This window comes from Mirounga leonina, unplaced genomic scaffold (assembly GCF_011800145.1).
Source record: "Mirounga leonina isolate KUSES-001 unplaced genomic scaffold, KU_Mleo_1.0 Mir_53, whole genome shotgun sequence".
Taxonomy (NCBI): Eukaryota; Metazoa; Chordata; class Mammalia; order Carnivora; family Phocidae; genus Mirounga; species Mirounga leonina.
Window position 1 is genome coordinate 66780903 of NW_023270807.1, and position 25215 is coordinate 66806117.

The window sequence follows — 25215 nt, forward strand, 5'->3', positions numbered from 1 at the left end:
GCTCAAAATATTTACTCTATTTATTTTATATGCTTCACCTTAACAACTATAGTAGTTAGCACCATTTCTATTTCATCTGATACCTGATTATATAACTGAAATACTGAGAAAAGCTGTATATGCATATAAAATGTTAAAATTCCTAAATCTTTACTTTTGAATTTACTCCATTTACAAAAGTAAGACTACATTATGTACATTAACTTGTCTTATAAAATAAAAATGTTAACTTATGCATATATATTAATTTACTGTAAGAAGTTAACAGTTTAACTATATGATGTCTGAGAAATGTAAAATATAAAAAAGTGATTTACTTATTCTTTCCATGATTTCATTATAACCTTTTATACAAAACAAGCAAGACAAAACAAACCAAAACCTGAGGGCCATTTAGTATAATGAATTGAGATATAAATTTTATTTCATCATACTTGCAGCAATTTCCCTGCTTTTAATTTCCAACTAAATTTCATGTATTTCTGCCTTCAAATTGTAAAAATTTTCCATATCTTAAAAAAAATTCCTTCTAATTAACATTCTAATAATACTCATCTAACTTCTGTAACTAAAATAAATGGCTTACATATATTTGACAACTCAAACTCTTCTCATGCTTTTTTCCTATTGGAAATAAACTTTTGCAAAAATTACCTCCTTTTCCTATAAAAACCTCCTGTTCATAGTCTAGAATCTTTTCCATTCTTCAATCCTAATTGAGCTCTCATCTATATTTGATACTAATAATCAACCTGTTATATTCTTTTATTCCCCCAATAACCTTTTTATTTTGGAATAATTTTACATTTATAGAGAAGTTGCAAGGGTAGTACAGAGTTTCTACGTATTGCTTACCAAGTCTCCCCTACTGTTAACATTTTACATTACAACGGTACGTCTGTCAAAATAAACGGACACAGACACATTAACTAAACGGCACACTTTATTTGAATTTCACCAGTTTTTCCACTGTTGTCCACTTTCCATTTCACAATCCTATCTAGGACACCACACTGCATCTAGTTATCCCATCTCCTTAAGTCTCCTCTGGTCTATTTCTCAGTCTTTCCTTGTTTTTCATGGCCTTGAGAATCATGAGTACTGGCCAGGTAACCTGTAGAAGGTACCCCCATGTATGGGTTTGTCTGACGTTTTTCTCATCATTAGACTGTGGTAATGGGTTTATGAAGTATCACAGAGATGAAGTGTTCTCCTCATCACCTCATATGAAGGGGTACACAATAACCACATGACACCACTGAGGATGTTAACCTTCAACATTTGGCTAAGGTATAGTTCTATGGGTCTGATAAATATATAGACCCATGCAGTACCATACAGAATAATTCCTTCACCCTAAAAGTTTCCCTGTACATTTGCTTTGTAGTCAATACTCCCCTGTCCTTCAATCCCTGGCAACCACTAATATGTTTTCCATTTCTATAGTTTTGCCTTTTCCAGAATGTTATATGAATGAAATCATCCAGTTAGTAGCCTTTGGGTCTAGCTTCTTTCATTCAGTAAAATGCGTTAAAGATTCACCAATGTTGTATGAATCAATAGCTTGATGCTTTTTATTGATAAACAGTATTACACTGTATGGTTATATCACAGTTTATCCATTGCCCCAATGAGTGGACATCTTGGTTACTTTAGACTTTTAGCAATTATGAATAAAGCTGCTATAAACATTTGCATACAGATTCTTGGGCAGATATAACTTTTAAATCACTTGGGTAAATGCAGAGGAGAGCAATCGCTGGGTCATATAGTAAGTCTCTATGTATAACACTATGAGAAACTGCCAAACTGTATTCTAAAGTGGTTGCACTATTTTGCATTCCCACCAGCAATGAATGAGAGTTACCGCTGTTCCACATCCTTACCAGCATGTATTGCTAGTTTTGGGATTTTAGCCATTCTAATAGGTATTTAGTGGTAGCTCTTTGTGGTTTTAATTTGCATTTCCCTAATGATATATAATGTTAACAATCATCTTTTCATGTGTTAGCCATCATTACATCTTCTTTCCTAGTATCTGTCTAGGTCTTTTGAACTTTTTTTTTTTTTTTAAGATTTTATTTATTTATTTGACAGAGAGATAGAGAGAGAGCACAGATAGAGTGGCAGGCAGAGGGAGAGGGAGAAGCAGGCTCTCCGCTGAGCAGTGAGCCCGATGCAGGGCTCGATCCCAGGGCCCTGGGATCATGACCTGAGCTGAAGGAAGACGCTTAACCGACTGAGCCACTCAGGCGCCCCAAACTTTTTTTATTTTTAAAAGATTTATTTATTTGAGAGAGTTCGAGCACACATGCGCACGTTGGGGGAGGGGCAGAAGGAGAGATTCTTCAAGCAGACTCCATTCTCGGGGGGGCGGGCGGGGGGCGCGCTTGATCCCACAACCCACGAGATCATGATGCAAGCTGAAACCAAGTGTCAGATGCTCAACCGACTGAGCAACCCAGGTGCCCATCTTTTGACTATTTTTAATTGGTTTGTTTGCTTTCTTACTGTTGAAGTTCTTTACATATTCCAGATGCAAGTACTTTATCTGATATGTAATATGAAAATGTCTTCACCCAGTGTGTGACTTATCTTTTCATTAACAGTATTTTCCACAGAGCAGAAGTTTTTAATTTTGACAAAATCAACTTAGCAGTTCCTCTTTTCATGGATCATACTTTTTGTATTCTACCTAGAACCTCATTTCCAAATCCAAGGTCAGGCAGACTTTCCCCCTTTGTTTTCTTCTGTAAGTTTGATAGTTATACATTTCACCTTTAAGTCTATGATCTATTTTGAATTACTTTTTTTTTTTTAAAGATTTTATTTATTTATTTGAGAGAGAGAGATTGAGAGAGAGAGAGCGAGCATGAGAGGGGGGAGGGTCGGGAGGGTCAGAGGGAGAAGCAGACTCCCTGCCGAGCAGGAAGCCCGATGCGGGACTCGATCCAGGGACTCCAGGATCATGACCTGAGCCGAAGGCAGTCGCTTAACCAACTGAGCCACCCAGGTGCCCTTGAATTACTTTTTATATAAGGTGTGAAGTATGTGTCTGGGTTCTTTTATTTTTATTTTCTGGCATCCAGTGATTCCAGCACCATTTGTTGAAAAACTATCCTTTCTTCACTGAATTACGACTGTACCTTTGCCAAAGATAAGTTGATGTTATTTGTGTGGGTCTATTTCTGGGTTCTCTTTTGTTCCATTGGTCTATATGTCCATCCTTTTACCAATACCATGCTGTCTTGATTACTGTAGCTTTGTAATACATGTCTTGAAATTGGGTAATGTGATTCCTTAAAGCTTTACTCTTGAAAATCTCTACATTGCCCACCCCCCCCGCAGAAGATCTCCCAGGTAAGAAATAACAGCCCTCAAAGAATTTGGGGAAACAATCCCTGTAGGGAAGAAAGTTAAGCAGTGAAGTTATCTCTCTCCTGCCTTTCTAATATCTTCTCTCTTCCTGCCTTTACTTTCTGGTCTTTTCTCTATGGAGAAAAAGAAAGATACTGGGCAGACAGCCTACTTCATCCTTTATTAGATGATTTCTATCTTGGGGATCCTATGGACCATTTACACAACTTGGTTTATATAGAATTTTATAAAATTCTAAGATTTTGAGATGATGAGAAAAACTGGCATTTAGTAAACTGTAAATTGACACCTAAAACTGAGATTATTATCTAGTAGAATTAGTTATGAACAAATGAATTATTTTGGTCTACTTAAAAGGGGAGTCATATGTTGGTCTCAATGCTTCAACTTCTGTGCATTTAAAAAATGTAATATTTAATATAAGTTGTCAATATAAAACAATCTAAATTGTTTCACATAGGGTATTATTAGCATCATCGAGAGACACGACAAACACAACTGTAAGTGACTATAACATTATATATTAAAGCACTGCAAATAGTATTTGATAAGAATTCTGAATTATAGTTTTTCAAATTGCATCTATAATTCTAATAACTGAATTCTCTGTAGGTCTTTGGTACATGCGTGTGCACATCAGTGTTTGCTAGGTTTTGCTCATTGAGACAGTTTTCTTGTGTGACTGGTATATTCTAAATTGTGCGAACATACTATATTTGAAATGTTATTTTTAGGAATAATTTAAGATCTGTAATGAAGAAAATTCCTCTACTGTACTAGAGTATCTGAGTATCTGACCAGACCATCACCACCTCAGATCAAATTCTAGAGCTGGGAATCTCTTTTATCTCCAAGGAATTCAAACTGTTGAAATATATCAAAGACTGTTCCACTTCCCAGTTTGTAATGGCATCTTACCCAAGGAGACCCTGGGTTTTGTTTTCTGCCTCTCTCATTCGGTAAGGCTGTCTCAGTGGAGGCTCCAAATTTTCCAGGATGACCAACCCCTCGGGACAAAGGTTGATTTTCAGCAGTCTATTTCCTCTTTTGGCCAGTATTTCTTTACTGTTTTGTATCTCTTTGATGCATTTAAGATTTTTTTTTTTTAATCTTCTTAGCCTTTAGATTCTTTTTAATAGGAGGGTTGATTATGATAACTTAGTCCACTATTTAGGGAGAAAAAAATCCTCCCTGGTTACTTTTCAGAGCACAGTTTAGATACTGTAGAAGAAATGTAAGAAGTTGGGGGCCTGGGTGGCTCAGTTGGTTAAGCGACTGCCTTCGGCTCAGGTCTTGATCCTGGAGTCCCAGGATCGAGTCCCGCATCGGGCTCCCTGCTTGGCGGGGAGTCTGCTTCTCCCTCTGACCCTCCTCCCTGTCATGCTGTCTCTCATTCTCTGTCTCAAATAAATAAATAAAATCTTAAAAAAAAAAAAACTCTTAAGAGTTTTGTTTAAAAAAAAAAAAGAAAGAAAGAAATGTAAGAAGTTAAACCAAAAAGAATAGCCAGTAAACTATGAGATAAAAAAAAAAAAGCTAGCCTCTGGTTTAAGAAGTTTGGCAGTGAAGGAAAAGAAAAAAATTGTAACAGAAAGGACAATAGCGTTGGCAGAAAAAAAATGTTCGGTTCATTTTGTTTCAAGCAGAAGAGAAGGAATTCAATGAGAACAAAAACAAAAGATGCTAGACCATCTGACCCAGAAATTCTATTCCTAGGTATGTGCCCCCAAGGAAATTGAAAATATATGGCTATACAAATATCTGTACATGAATGTTCAAAGCAGCTTTGTTCAGAATAGCCAAAAAGTGGAAACCCAAATTTTCTATCAGTTGATGAACTGATGAACAAAATGTAGTATGCTCATACAATAGAGCATTATTTGGCCATAAAAAGGAATGAAACACTAATAGATGTTACAACATGGATGAACTTGAAAACATTAGGCTAAATGAAAAAAAAAAAAAACCATATAATTCCATTTATGGGAAATGTGCAGGCTGGCAAACATAGAGAGATAGAAAATAGATTAGTGGTTGCTACGGGGTGAGAGGCATGGAAGGGTTAGAGGTGACTGCTAAAGACTACAGGGTTTCTTTTAGAAGTGTTGAAAATGTTCTGAATTTGACTGTGGTGATGGCTGTACAATTCTGTGAATATACTAAAAGCTAATGAATTGTCCATTTTAAATGAGTGAGTTGTACAGTATTTGAATTATATTTCAATGAACTAATTACCAAAAAAATTTCTTTTGAGATTCTTTTCCTGATAAACCCTAATACCACTTTGCATATTTCTTTTTATTCTTTATCCACTCAGCAGTTATTTTCAAAATATATGTTATTTTATAAATCATCAAGTACATAACACTTGTTTCAAAGCTTTAATTTGAACTTGGAAAATTAACCTTACTTTTCCTTCTTGCTTTTCGGAACTTGACAGCAGCCAGATTTATTAAATTCATTCCATAGAGATTGTAGTCAATGAACAGCTGTAGGAGGTAGGGAATATGCGCTTCATGAGGCTGGTAAAATTTATTCATTATGGCTCCACTTTGCAAAAGTTCACATATCCTAAATTAGAAAAAAAAGTTACATCATAAAATTATGGTTCCTAAAATGTTAAGTGAAACATTACACTACTATAGAGAATGAAGCACATTATATTAGCACACAAATTTTTTATTTTAATTTTACTGAAACTTTGTATTTTATTAGAAATTAAAAGTTTAGGTCAAGTTTTAAAGTAAGCTGCACATTCAAAGAAAATGACAAAAAAACTACCTGGATGAAGAATATTTTGACTTCTAAAACGAACTTAATACTAATTATATTAAAAAAACAGAATGTCAAAAGTTTTTAAAATATGAGCTTTTCCTGGGGTGCCTGGCTGGCTCCGTTGGTGGAGCATGTGACTCTTAATCTCCGGGTTGTAAGTTTGAGCCCCACATTGGGTGTAGAGATTACTTAAAAATAAAATTAAAAAAGAAAAAAAAGCTTTTCCTTTTAAAAATTGAGAAAAATATTTTATTATTTTTTTAATTTTTTTTAAAAGATTTTATTTATTTATTTGACAGAGAGAGACACAGCGAGAGAGTGAACAGAAGCAGGGGGAGTTGGAGAGGGAGAAGCAGGCTTCCTGCCAAGCAGGGAGCCCGATGTGGGGCTCGATCCCAGGACCCTGGGATCATGACCTGAGCCGAAGGCAGACGCTTAACGACTGAGCCACCCAGGCGCCCCGAGAAAAATATTTTAAAAGATTATTACAAATGTTCTGAAAAAGGATTTATGACTCAAACCCACTACTCAGAAATATTACCGTTTTAGTATTTTTCTTTTCTTGGGTTATTTTTCCTTCATGATGGGGAATACAAACAACAGGCAATTATAAAAAGTATAAGTGCTATACAAGGGAAGTATATGAAACATCTAGAAGGGATATTAATAAGATAAAGTACAGAAGTTGTTTCTGCAAAGGCTGCTTGAAGAGAAGTCTCTAAGCAGGAGATTAAGGATCAATTAAAGATACTTCTTCTCTGAAGAAAGGAAGAGTATTTCACACAAATAAAATTACACATGTGAAGGGTCACAAGAAAATGTGGCTTATCTGGGAACTGAAATCATTGAGTGAGGCTTAGTGACGGAGGCTGTGGTGAGTGTGTCTATGGGGGAATGGGCTAGAGAGATAATGAAAAGTCAGATCATACACAACCTATTAAGACATTCAAAGAGATGGCAGAATTTGCCTTTGAAGTGAGGAGCAGGAAAGAGAAATGACCAGGGTAGCTAGAAAATACAAAGGGCTAGAGATAGGAAGTGAGAAGGCTATTGTGGAAAAACTAAGATGATGGTGGCTTTAACAAAGATCATGGCAATCTGTTGATTCAGGAGACACAATGAATAAAATGGTCAGGCCTTGATGACTGACTAGATGTGGAGGGTATGGTATGGTAGAATAGGAGTTAAGGACAATGTCTAGATTTCTTGGTGGTGCCAGGTTTATTGAAATAGAAAGGACTGGAAGAAAACAGGTTTCTTTGCAGATTTTTTTGGAGGGGGATTAATGATAAACTCAGTTTTAGACATACTGGGATTTAGGTATTGGGGGTATTCAGGTAAGTTTCCATGAAAATACTGACAATAAATGACAATGAAAATGAGGACAAGAATAACTATTTACACAGCAGAGGCAGCTAACATATATTTAAGGACTATGTACTGGACATTGTGTTAGGTGTTTTAAATGCTTACTCTCAAGTAATCCTCACTATAAAGCTATGATACTATTATCCCCATTTTATAGAGAAACTGGGTCTTAGATTAAAAAGTTGTCCCAAATCATACAAATTAAAAGTGGAAAGCTAAAATTAAAATTTTCTCTGATTTGTGAGCCCTTAAACACATTGATCCAGAGCTCTGGAGGAAAATTTAGGCTACTGATATATACCTGGAAGTCAAATGCATAAAGATTAACAAAAAGAAAAAACAAACCATGAGAGTAGATAAGGCTGTACAATGAGGAAAGAGTACAGAGAGAAAAGCTGAAAGCCTAAGACATAACCCCAAGAACAGCTGCAGATGTTAAAAGAGGAGCCAACCAAATGGCATAAATATGAATGATTGGACAGGTATAAGGAAAAACAGAGGAGGCTTATATCAAAGAAAGTGAACATGTGGGGTTATTTTAAAGCACTACAAGCACGGACATAAGGTCAAAAGTTAAGGACAAAAAGGTGTTAACTGGATTTAGCAACACAGAGGTCTGATTTTGACTCGCAGATCCTCTGAAAGGATCTAAAGAATCCCCAGTGCACAACTTTGACAACGACTTTTCTAGACTCATGGGTTCCATTTTCTCTATGAAGTAGGAGGCAAAGCCTTGGGAGGGACTTAACATTTGAGTAAAGAGGGTGGAGAAAGGTAAGAAGAAAATTAGAGAAAAGCAGAAATAAGGCAGGGCAGGGCCTAGGTGAAGTTGAAGACTATGAATTCACAGTGGCACCAATCTGCCGTGATTTTTTTGTATCCTATAGTAATCAGAAGCCAGAGTTTAGCAGAGAAAGAAAGTAAATAAATAGATTAACCTAGAATTGATGGTTCTACCTGGCAGACAAAGGAGTTGAAAAGTAAAGAACAGAATCTGAGCTGGAAAGGAAAGAAATTAATTGCAGGAGAAGGCTACACAGAATGGGGCAGTAGTAGTGAGGCAAGGGAGTTTAAAGCCTAAAAACAAGTAGAGTGGGAGTACCTCAGGGACAGACTTGAAAAGATTAAAAAAAAAAAAAACAACACACATAAAGGATCTTATTAGAGCCATGAGAAGGTTCTAAAACTGAATCATAGTGGTAAATTTACTAGATTTACTAGAAACAAACAAAAAAACCCACTGAACTGTATATAGTTAAAATGTGTGAATTTTGTGGTAAATTATCTCTCAAGAATTTGCAAAAAAAAAAAAGACAGACTGTAGTCAGAAACCAAAATGTCTGCATTTAAAATCTCAGAGGTAGCTGTTGGTGGGAATGCAAGTTGGTACAGCCACTTTGGAAAACAGTGTGGAGGTTCCTCAAAAATTTAAAAATAGAGCTACCCTATGACCCAGCAATTGCACTCCTGGGTATTTACCCCAAAGACACAGATGTAGTGAAAAGAAGGGCCATATGCACCCCAATGTTCATAGCAGCAATGTCCACAATAGCCAAACTGTGGAAAGAGCCGAGATGCCCTTCAACAGATGAATGGATAAAGAAGATGTGGTCCATATATACAATGGAATATTACTCAGCCATCAGAAAAGATGAATACCCAACTTTTACATCAACATGGATGGGACTGGAGGAGATTATGCTAAGTGAAATAAGTCAAGCAGAGAAAGTCAATTATCATATGGTTTCACTTATTTGTGGAACATAAGGAATAACATGGAGGACATTAGGAGAAGGAAGGGAAAAATGGGCGGGGGGAATTGGAGGGAGAGATGAACCATGAGAGACTATGGACCTGAGAAACAAACAGGGTTTTAGAGGGGAGGGGGGAGGGGGATTGGTTAGCCTGGTGATGGGTATTAAGGAGGGCACGTACTGCATGGAGCACTGGGTGTTATACGAAAACAATGGATCGTGGATCACTACATCAAAAACTAATGATGTATTGTATGGTGACTAACATAACATAATAAAATTTAAAAAAGAAAAAAAAAAGAAAATCTCAGAGGTAGTACAAATTCCAGGGTGTGGTGAGAGTAGGTAGTTTAAGAAGAATGGAAGTAAAGCTCACAGGAGATGAGCAAATAGAGATAGCAAGAGGCCAGTCTCCAAATGATATGTATTCATTTATTCTACACAAAGTTATTGACTACTGTGTGCCAGACACACATATTGTGGACATTGATGATTAAGCATCAAACATAGCAGAAAAAAATCTTTGCCTGTGGACTTATATTCTAGCAGAACATCAATTGTATGTGGAATTTTTTTAAAGATTTTTATTTATTTATTTGAGAGAGAGAGTGAGTGAGCACAAGCCGGGGGAAGGGGCAGAGGGAGAGGGACAAGCAGACTCCCTGCTGAGCAGAGAGCCTGACGCAGGGCTTGATCCCAGGACCCCAGGATCATGACCTGAGCTGAAGGCAGACGCTTAACTGACTGAGCCACCCAGGCGCCCCTGTATGTGGAAATTTTAAAAAGAGGATATGTGCGTATATGTATGTATGTGTGAAAAATAAAAGGACACACACCACAGTCTTAAATCGCCTCTAGGGAAACAAGTTCAGAGCGAGGGTAAAGGTAAGTTGTACATTAACGTTTTCATATATACTATAGCCAACACAGCACCTATAATGTGCCAGGCACTGTTCTGAGCGACTTACAGATATTAACACATTTGATCATCAGAACAACGTGCACTAATATAAACCCTATTTACAGATGAGGAAGATAAGTAACAGATGGAGTAGAGCCAGATTTTGAATACAGGTAATCTCTCAATAAATCACGGAATTTCACATAGGCACTGTGATAAACTGACTATGTAACTTAAAGCAAACTTACTGGAAATAGTTTAATAAGTATTTGATTGCTATAGTCACAAGGAAGAAAAACAGATCAGATGTATACTTCACATAGAACTAGGCTATTTTTAAAGATGCATGCAAATTTTATCCATGGTTCTCCCTCTAGCACATCTGGGGATGAGAAAGAGTAAAAATGATTAAGTTTACTCTCTTACCACTGTGTGTGCAGGAGAGGGTAAGAATTCACAATGATTGTTCTTTTGGACTCCATGGATATTAGAGAGTGTGACCAAGGGCAAGTGGTACAAGAAACATCACTGTGGTTAAGTGCCTATTCTGAAAAATTATTTTGGTACCCTACATGACAGAAGCTGTTATGGAATAAGGGTAGGAGATTATAGAGAAAACTAGTTTTCACTGGTTACTTGGAGAAGGGACTGGGATTAAGGCAGTGATTCAGTGAAGCACTCAGATGGCCTAATTCAGAATAAACCTTACATCCTTGGTAGCTGTGCCTCTCTTGGTGCCTAAAATCACTCTGGGGAAACATTCAATTTGTGTCTTACCAAAAGGTTACCTTTTGAAACCTAGTACTTACTAGCAGAGAGATCTTCTGACAAAACAACAATCAGCACTTCTCCAAGGACACTTTTACCCTAGCTCGTCACCACACAGAGTGAAAACCCTTGTTGTGAGCCCCAGAGGATGACTGAAGTCTTCTTTATATGTGCCCTTCCTGCCATCAATAACTTAGGCTCCAGGATCATTGACAAAATAAGATAGACAGACTTACTGAGGGAAGGAAAAAACAAAACAAAACCAGAAACAAACAAAAAACCTGGGATATAAAATTTCACTAACATTAATAAAGAGTCAACAGAATTCTGAGTTCTCAGAAGCCCTTACACTCTGGACTCACTCTCATGTATTTCTTTTTGCTTTGAAACTAAAGAGCAAATTTCTCCTGGTATTGAACATTTGCTCTCGCTACTAAGATCCATCTCTCCTTATCTACTTCTACAAGCTCTCTAAACCTAAGACAGAAAAGAAACAGTAAGGAGCTTTATAAAGCAAGGTCCCTTCACTGTTAAAATATCCTTCCTAGAGGCCAAGCTATGGCTCTCTCTTTGCACATAAATATACATATTATGGTCTCTTTCTTTAATAATGCTACAAACTATATAATCCTTTCTTCTAGATTTTTTTTATTATTAAAATACTTAAGTGATAGTTATTCATATTTTTATTTTTCTTTTACCTTTTCACCATCGCAGGATTATAAAGATAGATCTTCATAAAGTGTCTTTCCTTCTCATGATAACCATAAAAAGGCCTGAAATAAAAGAAAAAGATATTTCAAATTATTTTCAGCATTCAGAGATGAAGTAATGCAACTTATTGCCCAAATTAGACTCAGGTGACCTAATTCAGTCTTATTTATATTTAATATTACCCAAAACCCCAAAAAACAAACAAAACCATTCAAAACCTTTCAATTAAACCTACAACAGGTTAATATATAAAATACTGAAATCTGGTTACTTCTTTTAAGAAGTTTAAAAATACACTGGGCGCCTGGCTGGCTCAGTTGGGTAAGCGACTGCCTTCGGCTCAGGTCATGATCCTGTAGTCCTGGGATCGAGTCCTGCATCGGGCTCCCTGCTCGGCAGGGAGTCTGCTTCTCCCTCTGACCCTCCCCCATCTCATGCTCTCTCTATCTCATTCTCTCTCTCAAATAAATAAATAAAATCTTTTAAAAAAAAAAAAAGAAGTTTAAAAATACAACTTTCAAAAACTAGGGACAAAAAGGAGTAGCAAACTATATCTTAATTTCAATCATAATGACTATTAAAAAATGGCTCTTTTCTCTTTACTCTGACCATGTATGAAAAAAACAGAGACCTTTCAAGCACCTTCTTCACCTATTTCCCATTTTTTCTGTCAAAAGCTATAGTTCTTCATTAACAAAGTCCTTTAATTAACAGCATTCATGTTACTTTCTTATTTGTCTCTATATATTATTAATTTTGCAAGTTCACTAGCCAGAGACAATTTACCTATATTATACATGCACATATACGTATGTGTGTGCATAATACACATCCAACTCAAACGAAGCCTATGAAAACTGTGTAGACAGGAACTTAAGAGATTGAGAAGACCATGGCTTACTTAAGGACCCTAATTACGTTGAGGTTGGATTTTTCTCAAGGGCATTACCTGGAATGGGGAAAGGAAGAAGCAAAAATCGACATAGTAAAGAGGGAAATAAGTGTTCAGTGCAAGATGAAATAAGTTGGAATAGTATGTTACATCATTTCAGGAGGATCTGAAACTACACCAGTACCTCTGATATACAGACTACCATAATCATTTTTTTTCTTAAGTATGCTCCATGCCCAACATGGGGCTTGAACTCACAACCCTGAGATCAAGAATTACATGCTCTATCGATTGAGCCAGCCAGGTGCCCCCCAGACTATCACTTTCAAAGATGATATAATTAGAAATAATATATAAACAAGTATGAATCTGCATACAAAATAAAAAGTTTTGTATCTCCCTAGAGTTTATCTGTAAATAAGTGGTTGGTTAAATCTTTTAGGTGGGTAAACTCATTCACTTTCATTTAAAAAAATACTGTCCCTTTATAATGGGCACTAGATAGAACTTATCCTCATTAGGACACCATTTCCATCATGTCTGACAGTACAGTGGACATCAAACACAGGAGTAATTTGGCAGCAGAGTCATTATTTGGAGTATAAACTTTTTTTCCCCTTAGCTACTTTAAGCTTTTAGGTCAGAGCCATCTATATGATTGTTGTAAAGCAACTTTTATTAAAAAAAAAAAAAAAAATCCAACTATTTACCAAGGCCTAAAAGGTTCTTTATCTTGTCCTTGCCCCTCACTCCAATCTTGTGTCATACTACTCTTCCTTTTGCCATCCTCAACATTTTAGTCCCTCTAACTTACTCCACGCTCAAGTAACTTGCCATTCTCTCTGCGTGGAAAGCTTGTTCTGAACTCTGGCATGGTTTGCTGTCAATCTTCATTCAGGTTTCCACTTAGACTCACTTCCTCATAAAAGCCTTCTCTGACCATCACTCCTTATCCCTTACCCTTCTTTACTCTTTTTTTTTCCCCCGCCCACCCTACTTTTTTAAATAACACTTAACTACTTTCTGTCTACTTTTCCACCATTTACCCCATTTTTGCTGCCATGAAACAAACATATTACATGAACGATTTCATTCTCTCTCACTGGAAAATTCAACTATTTATTCCTCCTGCTATGGTATTCTTCATGTAGATAAATACAGCTCTCTATCTGGAGACATGAATTATTTTTAGCCAGATAAACTGGGGAAAAAAATTAAATTTGCAGTGCAGTACATGTTTTCTTTGCTTTGTTTTGGTTTTGTTAACAATCTTTAGGGTTTTACAATTAGAACTTTATCATAAATTTCAAAAAGTGAATATAAGTTAAGACTATCAAACCTCTAAAATTCTTTATAAATCTAGGATTCTGTTTTCACCATCTACTGCCCCAAAATATAGCCTGGAAATTCTATAAATTCCATTTTCTGCTTCTGTATAATCTAACTGGCAACCCTTGCTTCCTGCTGTTGGCTTCAGTTGATTTTACCAAAAGAATTCCTCAAAAGGGAGATCCTTTGGATGGAAGAAAGCAGAATGGAACAGAGTTTCAGTAGATATTTTATGCTTAAAAAATTATATCTTATCATTGCTTTTTAACATAACAGTAAGAAGGAAAATGAAAATGGATAGCAAAAGATCTCAATTAACTTAGATGGATTAAGAATCTCTTTATAGGGGGCGCCTGGGTGGCTCAGTGTTTAAGCGTCTGCCTTTGGCTGGGGTCATGATCCCAGGGTCCTGGGATCGAGCCCCGCACTGGGCTTCCTGCTCCGCAGGGAGCCTGCTTCTCCCTCTCCCACTCCCCCTGCTTGTGTTCCCTCTCTCTGTATCCCTATCAAATAAATAAATAAAATCTTAAAAAAAAAAAAAAAAAAGAATCTCTTTATAGGATATTTTCTAGAATCATGGCAGCTAAGTGGCAAGGAATTCCAGAAATGAGCCTAAGGTCATAATCCTATCTCTTGACCTAACCTCACGATAATGCATTATCTAAAAAGACTGGAATTAAACATGTACAAATTTTAACTTGGTAGCTATGTGCAACCTTGTCTAAAGAAGTAGGAAAAAATGAAGGACTAAAATAATCATAGAAGCTAACATGTATGGTAAGAAAAAGGTTATCCAGGTTAGGAAAAAAAATAGGATAAGAGGAAAAAGAGAATGGCAGCCATAAAACAGCTCATCTTTTGCCTCAGGTATTCAGATTCCTAAAAACATGACAATACCTTTAAGAAAATACCCATTAAAAATACAGAAAAGGGGGCGCCTGGGTGGCTCAGTCGTTATGCATCTGCCTTCGGTTCAGGTCATGATCCCAGGGTCCTGGGATCGAGACCCGCATCGGGCCCCCTGCTCAGCGGGGAGCCTGCTTCTCCCTCTCCCACTCCCCCTGCTTGTGTTCCCTCTCTCACTGTGTCTCTCTCTGTCAAATAAAAAAAATCTTTAAAAAATAAAAATATAGAAAAGACTGGTGAGTGGGGTGCCTGGCTGGCTCAGTTGGTGGAGAATGTGACTCTTGATCTCAGGGTAGTGAGTTCAAGCCCCATGTTGGGGAAAGAGCTTACTTAAAAAGAATAAAGACTGGTAACTATTCATTTTACTAGGCTGTTTGGAAATTAAACTTTGAAATGAGAATATGTATAGGAAAGTTCTTAGAAACTATTAAACATAAAAAAATTAGAATATAAAGCTGATAATTATCTTTAACCTATGGTTACAATCACAGGACATGTGTGAACTACCTCATTCATTTATGCAACCAAATAGTTGCTGAGCCATATTTACTAAGTGCCCAACACCACACAAAGTGCTAAGGATATAATGGTGGAAAGACAAACATGGTCCTTTTTCTTGTGGAGCTAACATGCTGGTGGGAGAAATATATAAAAATTAAGTAAACAAATTAATTAAAATAATTGCCAAGTATATTAAGTGCTGAAGGAAACAAAGAATGAGCAGAGATACAGAATAACAATAATGACAACCTATTTTAAGTAGGGAAGTCAGAGAAAACTTCTCTGGAGAGGTGAAGGATTTGAAGGACTGGAGAAGGGTAGAGCACTCAAGGAAAGCAAACTACATGTACGAAGCTGGGAAAGAGCTCAGCACATCAGAGGAACTGAAAGAAGACCCATGTAAAATTTCTAGATAGAGCATAGTGAACAAAATTACAGAGGTAGGCAGGGGTCAGATCACACAGGCTGTGGTTAGAAGCTTAAATTCATTCCAAGAACAATATTAAGCCATTCAAGGATTTTAAATGATTTTAAGAAGACCCAATGTATATTATAAGAAGAGTACTTTTGTGGCTCTGGAGCAAGATAAAAATAGAAAGAAATTTGATTAAAAAGATACTGTGATGGTCCAGAGGAAAGTCTACATTAAGGTGTAAGTAGTAGAGAGACTTAAGATAGATTTCATATAAACATATCAAACTCAAAATGTTCTAGTATGAGCTCCAAATCTTTCCTGCCAGCCTGCTCTACCTGCACCTTCCATCCTTTTAGCAGCATGGACTCAATTTTTTTTTTTTTAAGATTTTATTTATTTATTTGACAGAGAGAGAGGGAACACAAACAGGGGGAGTGGGAGAGGGAGAAGCAGGCTTCCCGCGGAGCAGGGAGCCCGATGTGGGGCCCGATCCCACAACCCTGGGATCATGACCTGAGCCGAAGGCAGAAGCCTAACGACTGAGCCATCCAGGCGCCCTGGACTCAAATTTTTATAGTCATCTTTGACTCCTGTCACAACCTTCATCCAATCAGACAGCAAAGCTTATTGACTCAAACCTCAGGATAGATCCAGAAGCTGACCACGTCTCACCGTTCCTATTACTACCCAAATGCAAGTTACCATATTTTCTCATCTCACCCAGATTAATGAAACAGAGTCCTAATGCTCTCCCCTGCTTCTGCCCTTATCCCCCAATGGTCTACTTTTCACAGAATTGCTAAAGTAATCCTTTCAAGTTTAAGTGAGATCATGGCTACTCAAATTTCTGCAATAGCTCAGAGTAAAAGTCAGAGTCCTCAGAACAACCCACTGCAGTGGTTCTCAAACTTTACTGTGCATCAGAATCATTACAAAGGCTTATTAAAACACAAATTGCTGGGCCCCACCACCAGAGTTCTGATTCATTAAGTCTAGGGTGTGACCCAAGGAAACTAAATAAGTTCCTAAGTATGTTGATCTGATTCCTCTGAGAAATAGATGCCAGTATGTGCAGGAAATTTATCAGGGGAAACACCTGTGAGAGAAAATGAGGAGGGACCCAGGAGAGACTGGGATAGCGACCAAACTTAGATACACATCTGATCCCATGTGAAAGAGAGAGGGACAGAGGGAAGATCAATAGAAATGTCTTCTATTGTAGTGTTATTTTAATCAAAGTGCAGAAAGGCTTTCAGAGAGTTCTCAAGTGTCTCCCAGGAACAGGTCTGCCTTAGTATCCTTACCAGGCTTAGCCACTGGCTAGAAGTAGCCTATGGAAAGCAGCTTCAGTTCATATGGAATGATAGACTTCAGGGTGGTGGTGGGACCATTGTTCAATTATGCTCCCTGTATTTGGAGATGTGACACGTGCATTCTCATAATTGTCAAATCGGGTAAAGCTTATGTTGGTGATCCTGGAAACCATACTTTAAAAACCACTGGCCAACATGATCTCCATCCATTCATATCTCTCTAACCTCATTTTGTCCTACTCTCTTTTTCCTCCATTCTAGTCACCTCCATGTTATTCCTACTCCCTCACCATCAAGTCTTTGCTCAAATGTCATTTACCTTGTCAATGACACGTTCCCTGATTACCCTATATAAAACTGCCACCAGTCCACTTCCCTACCCTATACTATAGTGATCCGTCATACCCTGCTCTACATCTTTGCTCCATAGCACTATCATCTAATAAATAAATAAATTTATTTTATGTCATATCTATTGGTTATTTTCAGTTTCCCACTACTAGAATATAACCTCCATGGGGGCAGGGATCTTTGTTTTGTTCACCAATATATCCCAAGCACCTAGGATTGTGCCTAGCACACGGAAGGTGCTCAATAAATATATATTTATATAAAAAATAAATTACATGAATTTCTACAGTTCTAAGATGTGGAGAAATGGAAAAGGTTAAACCATCTATCTTTCACTGCAATAAAAATTTACTTTAAAAATTACAGCATAAAATTTGCCTTACTTCCATTAGATTAGAAGTTAAAAAAAAAAAAAGTATCTTTGAATCAGATAGGTTTTCTTTACTTGGAATGGTACTAGATATACAGATAAAGAAATTTAAAAAGTTAACATATACTTACATTCCTGATACTAATGACACTTTGAACACGTGCTGAGCAGTGGAAGATGGATTGCCTAAAGCCACATTAAGTGCTCTGTCGATACTGAATGCCATCTGAGAAAGATAGCTTTCTGGTTGCTGTCCATAACCATCGTATGGCACATAGAGGTAAGGAAAGATGCCATGCAGATGAAGACATGTCTTCTGACCTAAAATATAATACATCATAAAGTTTAGTCTTGAGGTGCATTTTAAAATTTTAACATTACAAAGATCAGAATGCAAATCATTTAAATGTTCTAATGACAACAGAGCTTATCTAGGATAAGAGTTGAAGAAAATTAACCCATAATTAAAGCCACTCATATTAACTGCATTTCACAACAGAACATTTAGAAGCATTTTATAAACATAAGCATTATAGTATGATTGAAATAGTAGTTTTGGTGAAAATATGTTTGAATATTTTACCCTCACAATCTCACTGGTTTTGTATACTTCACTGAATTGCCCTTTAATAATATCACTTAGCACAGTATTACGAATCTTACAAAAACTCACTGAAAGTTTATTAAATAAAACAATGCATGTCTGTCTTGGCATAAAGGTTTTCAAACAAGAGAATTCCCTGAGACAGAGACTGCTCTGGGAGAAAGGAGAGGGTAAAAGCAGTTCCAGTATGTGGAATTTTGCTATACGGGTATGGAGTGGGGTTTTGGGAAGGGTAAAAATGAAACTTTGCTATTAGGAAAAACAAAACAGAAAAGAAAACAACCAAAAAAGACAAAAACAAAGCAAAAGAAAACCTCTACAGATCATATGTCCATAATGGACCTCTAGATATCTAAATTGCACATTTGGTGGAATGGGACGGGGGGAGACACAATGAGAGGTGAAAAAACAAGCATGCACACTTCCCAGGAAGCCATTCTATCTGGCAAGGTGCAAAAGGGGTAAATGGTGCTGACCCGCCAACAGACAATCAGGTACTGCTATGACAAAGAAAGTAATATGAGTAAGAACCCACAAAAGAAGTGCCACAGAAACAGTAATGTATCCATGACAAGGTTAAGTAACAACAGCAGCAACAAAAAACAGATGCACCATTACTCTCATGAATCTGGCAGGCTGTACAGAAGTGGTTCCTGTCCTCAGAGCACTGTCCCTAGTTCCCCTTAGGGACATGCCATTTGTCTACTTCAAACAAGGAGAACGGCAGTGATGGAAGAACATACCCATTTTTCTCATGCTGTCACTATCACTGTACTGCCCTGCCCACACAATCCTTAGGCTTCTTCCCCATCCCTTATTCCACTCTGCTTCACTGGGCTTTTTTTCTTTTTTGGTAGGAAGGTAACTGTTTGCTTATTAGTTCCTATTTATAATTTAGAATGATTTATATAAAATACACAGAAAATAGTTCTATGTTCTGTTGATATCTTGTATTTCACACTCTATAGTGAATAACATCAGTTTATCTTATTTTTAAGGTATAGCTATAACAGAATTAGCAAATAAATCTGGAACAGTTATCACAAACAGTATAGCAAAATTGGGATACACCAATCACACAACGGAATAAGATCTATACCCTCTCAAGTTCAGTATTCTGATTTCAACTACCAACTTTCACACTTCTGAAGAACTATAAATTGTGCTGCTGTTAGACCAGTTTCTATTTTTAGCAGCAGTTATGTTGCTTAATTTCAAAGGAATGGAAAAAAAAAAAAACCCTTTCACCAAAAGCAAATTCTTTGATTATTTCGTTTCATTCCAAACATGGCACTATCTGCCAAATACTGCTATTTCTTAATTCTTCAAATAGAAAAAAAAAATTGTAATGATGAGTCTTAAAATTATATTTAATTAATTTACTGATGATCTACTTGAATGCTTTTTAAACATCTCATGAAAAATGTTATATCCATTACCACTCAGGACATAAACCACAATTTGGTTAAGAGCAAGTGGCATGCTAAACCAGAGGGCAAGGAAAGTGGGGAGACAGAGAAGTATCCTCTTTTAAGTCGACAAATAAATCTAAGACCAGTGATTAGAAAAGTAGTGTAATAGTGGGGCGCCTGGGTGGTGCAGTCGTTGAGCATCGACTCTTGCTTTCAGCTCAGGTCATGATCTCAGGGTCATGAGATCCAGCCTGGAGTCGGGGCTCCACACTCAATGCAGAGTCTGCTTAAGACTCTCTTTGTCCCTTACCCCTGTGCATTCTTTCTCTCAAATAAATAAATAAATCTTAAAAAAAAAAAAAAACAAGAATTAGTGTAACAGTGTATTTTATAAGCAATTCTCTAAGTTCCTAAGATATTAATTTTACAGTCCATATATCTCAATAATGGAAATTTGGATAAATTTTACAAGAAATAATCATAAAATCTGATTTCTACTAAGTTTCTTTATAGGGAGGGTGTTCAAAGTTCACTGAATTTTTTAAAAATCCCCACTTTTCACATCTCCTGTGAAGCAGGGGCCAAAGACATTATCTTTCTGTTTCATAGGCTTTAAAACTACAATAATTTGTGGTGTATGACTGAGGAAAAAAGCAGAAATGATTTATTCAGCAGGCACTGAACTAAGTGCTTTATGTATATTCATTTCTAAAACATTTAAAAACCTTGCAAATATCACAAAGGTTAACTTTCCCAAATCACATACCTACTAGGTAATTGAATCAAAATTTAAAAGCAGATCAATAAAATCTAAAAATCAATGCTCTTTTCATTTAATCTTGCTGGTTCAATTTTTTTAAAAGTGAATGTTGGTTTCCTTAATTCTTAAACTCCTCAGTTTTTATTTTGTAATGTAAATGCCTGTTTTCTTACCTGACTCTCTCATTTGAAAATTCTTTGGAGCTAGTGCTGTGTTTGAATGATCATAATATCCTCAGAACCCAGCACAAAGCACATAATATGTGCTTAATAAATATTTAGTAAATGAACAAACTCTCAGCAAAATAGAGTAACTGCTTAAGGAGAAAGGAATGGTGTAAAAGCCTTGAGTATCTGAAAAAACAAATCTATGAAAACAGAGGGACTTTGATACAACTAAGGATTACAGAGTTATAGGGGGACATAGGTGTTGGGAAGAGTCCCCAGCTTACTGCACTTTCCTTTCCTGAATAACCCAAAGTCCCATGCAAAGCCGCAGTCACTACATCAACACAGATGTACCTCCCTCTCGTTCTCCAGCAGCTAGGGATGGCTCAGTGCCTTACCACCTTTCCTCAAGAACAACCTCCTGAAGAACACAACACAAGAATTTTTGTCATTGCACTTAACGGCTTTAATACAGAATGAATATCACAGAAAAGAAAATGATGAGAAACAAGATAAAATGAGAAACTCAAAAAGTTAAACTAGGAATAAGAAATGTGTAAAAATCAATGTGAGATTCCATTTCTTTTTGGCAACAGGTCTTTTATTATTGTAAAATTTGTAGTTCTGTAATAGCACTGCTTTATCTTGACAAGATACAGACCACTTCTATTGACTTCTCTCCATCAGCTCTACCCCACACAAATGTGTGGGGCCACACATATGTAAAGTCCCCTGAAGATAAGCTATTCTGCTCCATCCCCATCAGTTAGGATACAGCTGTGAGAAAACACCTAAAGTCAGTGGCTTAAGCATTCGATTAATGGTTTCTCTCTCATAAGTCCAGAGCTAGGTAGCTGGTACTGCACATTCAGGCTTTTGCAACATCTAGTTAGTTGCCTAGTGAAGAACTTGTGACTTCAATCCAGCGGCTTTTTCACTACACTCCAAAAAGCTCCACACACAGGATTCTTTTAAGAATGTTTTTATAAAATTAGTGAAAGCTATGCCATTTTGAAACCCTGCTAAATGATTTGGGATTCTTAAAAGGTTTAAAATATTAAGCTATGTCTAAGTAACATGTGGATCCAAAGAAAGCAAGCAACTGGCATTCTTTATGTCCCTAATTTCTCAATGTCCCCTCTTATTGTCATGTCAAACTGAATTAAGGCAGCAAACTTAGCAGGAATAAAGACTGTTGTTGGGAGAATAAGCCTACACACACAGGTTTCAAAAATTTTTAAGAGTTTGGGCTTTCCAATTTGACTGATGTTGCCTAATTCAGAAACTGCAATAAAGTTGTTTCAGGAAAGCTCCACAGAAACTTCTCATAGCATAACTGCTGGCTTTTAAAGACACCATGACAAAACTGTGTGGAGGTGGCTACTTTCCAACTCCGTGTAAGTAGGGCTTGTATAACTAAGGTAGGTGCCTCTGTAACAGCCAGTACTTGGATACTGTGAATCTAATCTTTTACAGAATTTAGATGTACACTAAACTTTAAATCCTCTGTATTCCAACATTTCTTATGTCATTTTCCCACATTTTCTTCTGCATTTTAAGGGCCTAGGTCTGGTCTCTTAATTAAATCGTGCATCTAAAGTCTTATTAGTTTATCCATAGAAAAATTACCTATATTTTTTGTAGATATATTTTTGATAAACAGAAACACTAATAAGTACCATTCCTCTAATTCTGAGGTCTGCAGATCTTTTTCTGTAAAGTAGCAGATAGTAAATATTTTAGACTTTACAGGCCATACTGTGTCTGATACAACTACTTAATTCTGCTGCTGTAGGCTGAAAACAGCCATAGACAATACATAAGTGAATAGGCATGGCTGTGCTGTTCCAGTAAGATTTCATTTATGAAAACAGGCAGTGGGAAGGATTTGGTCCCTGGATAGTAGTTTGCTAATCCCTGCTCTAACCGATTAGACTTCATCATCTAGAACAGAAAAGCTTAATGTCTTCTTTTTTCTTTTATTTTTAAAATAAGCTGACTGGTCACCAAAATCAAAATCATGCTGGCCTAAGAGTATCTTAGGAGACTGAATAAGAAATGCTTATTTTGAAACTTGTAACCCTATCTCCCAAATCTTCAATATACACAAGATTTTAAATAAAACTCTACAGAGCTATCAAATAGAAAAACTTGGTATGTGAACAGGAAAATGTGTATTTATGGAATTTTTCATATTTTCTTCTTAGAATATCTTTTTAAGTTTTATATCACTATCATTACCTCAATCTGTATCCCTCCAAGCAAAGTCCTTCTTTGCTTCTCTCTAAAGTTTTACTTTCTTTCCCCATTCCCACAAAACCACAAAATGAACCAAGCAAAACTGTTATATCATCTATTATCATCTAAGAAAAAAACAAGAATGTACATGAAGATTTAGATATTAAGATGCTGAGACAGTATTACCAATAGTTTAAAAAAATTGAAGATATTATAAATTTCCAAAAGTAGGAGATTAATTATGATATATCTACGTCATGTCTATGGCTCTCATACCAATTCTGCTTACTGCCTGTTTTTGTAAATACGAATTTATTATAACACACCACATCCATTTGGAATGGTCTATTGCTGCTTTGCTACTGGCAGAGTTGAGTAGCTACAACAGAGACCTTCTAGCCCCCCAAATCTAAAATACATACCAAATGGCCCTTTACAGAAAGTTTCCAACCTCAGCATCAGATGGTGTTGAAGTATATTTCCTGGCATGAAGAGATGTTCATGATATACTTATTTCAGGTGATATTCAGGTTTATTTCAATTATAAAAATATATAACACATTAAGTGAGATAATGATTTGATTATTTTTTTTTTTTGCTTATATATATTTTCTAAATATTATACAATTTCTGTAAGAGAAAGGCAGGAAGAAGTCATCTACTTCTAAATGACGCAGAAATTCAAACAAATAAACAAAAAACCACCATCAGGTGCCTGGGTGGCTCAGTCGGTTAAGCATCTGCCTTCGGCTCAGGTCATGATTCCAGGGTCCTGGGATCGAGTCCCATGTCGGGCTCCCTGCTCTGTGGGGAGCCTGCTTCGCCCTCTCCTTCTGCCTCTCTCTCATGAATAAATAAGATCTTAAAAAAAACAAAGCAAAACACCACCACCAACAACAAGAAACTAAGTATAATAATTAACTTTACAAAGGGCGTATGTATCTAACTTTCTGCTAAACAGTCCTCTTCATTTTCTCCTTTATAAATAATTCTTTGGGGTTTCACATTTATTCATGCCATTTTATTTCTTCAACTAAAGTATACATGACTTTATTTAGAATCATTGGCTTTGGGGCACTGGGTTGGCTCAGTTGGTTGAGCATCTGACTCTTGATTTTGGCTCAGGTCATGATCTCAGGGTCATGGGATTGAGCCTTGCATTGGGCTCCATGCTCAGCATGGAGTCTGCTTGTCCCTCTCCCTCTGCTCCTCCCTTCACTCTTTCTGTCTCAAATAAATACATACATACATAAATAGAATCTTTTAAAAAAATCATTGGCTTTAAGTTATTAATCCCACATTACTAAGAGAACTATATCCCTCAAGCACCAGATGTTTCAAAGGTCTATTTATACATTTGTCTAGTATATCTTTGTATTTCCAGTGCTAAACACAATTGGCTTTTTCACTCATAAATGTAGGCATAACTTCTATATTCTTCAAATACTTTGTGAAAGTCCAGCATTAGGTGTTAGACCATATGCTGCTCATAATCATAGTCTCTGAACTTATGAACTTTTTACTCTACTTAGAAATAAAGATGAGTAAATAGGCAATTACAGTATGGCAATTTTATATCCAAAAGTATCTAACTCAGCTTTGTGAGAATATTGAAAGGCTTCCCAGAGGAAGCAACAGAAGAGCAAAGAGAGAATGTTGTGGTATATACAAAAATCTGAAAGCAAATGAGAATATGCATGGTCTGGGAACAGGAAAAATGTAGTCAGGAAGGAGCAAAGAGTGCAATGGAGAGAAAGGTAAAGCGTGCATGTGTGAGTGTGTCGATTCTGTGATCTGTGTGGATTTGCATTTTATAAAGTTCCCTTGTGGGCCCACTGTGGGAGAAGCTAGGGACAGAGCTTTAATAGGAAAATATGTTTAGGAGGTTGCTGGACTAATTCAGAAGAGAGATGTCAGTAGAGATGGAGAAAACATCAAGAAAACATCAAACGGCACAGAATTTAGAGGTAACTGGGACTTGGGAGTAGGGTAAAAGAGAATCAAGGATGATGCAAATTTTTGGTTTGGGCAACTGGATAGATGTGAATGTCAAAGAAAACTGAGAAAGAAGAGTAGGCTGATTTCTATTTTGAACTTATGGAATTTTACATGTTTATAGAATTTCCAAATGGAGATTTACATTAAGCACAATTAGGTACACAGATGTTGAGCTTGAGAGATCTGGGTAGAGAAGAAGACAGATTTGGGAGTCTGACTAACAGATGGGTAAAAATGCTCACTCAAGAGAATACATAGACAAAAGAAGGGGCATAGGTCAGAAACTTGAGGAGTAGTAATA

The 25215-nt window shown here is 36.6% G+C and overlaps 1 protein-coding gene across 5 annotated transcripts in view; it reads right to left on the reverse strand.

Annotated features, from left to right (window-relative positions):
* The window catches only part of REV3L (REV3 like, DNA directed polymerase zeta catalytic subunit), a 181663-nt gene that overhangs the window by 111401 nt on the left and 45047 nt on the right, over positions 1-25215 (reverse strand). For all 5 annotated transcript variants that reach the window (XM_034991840.1, XM_034991838.1, XM_034991839.1 and 2 more), the window contains exons 2-4: positions 17867-18056; positions 11646-11720; positions 5789-5949 (exon numbers count right to left, since the gene is read on the reverse strand). In XM_034991840.1, coding sequence (XP_034847731.1) covers positions 5789-5949; positions 11646-11720; positions 17867-18056 — 426 coding nt within the window. The remainder of the gene's footprint in view (positions 1-5788; positions 5950-11645; positions 11721-17866; positions 18057-25215) is intronic.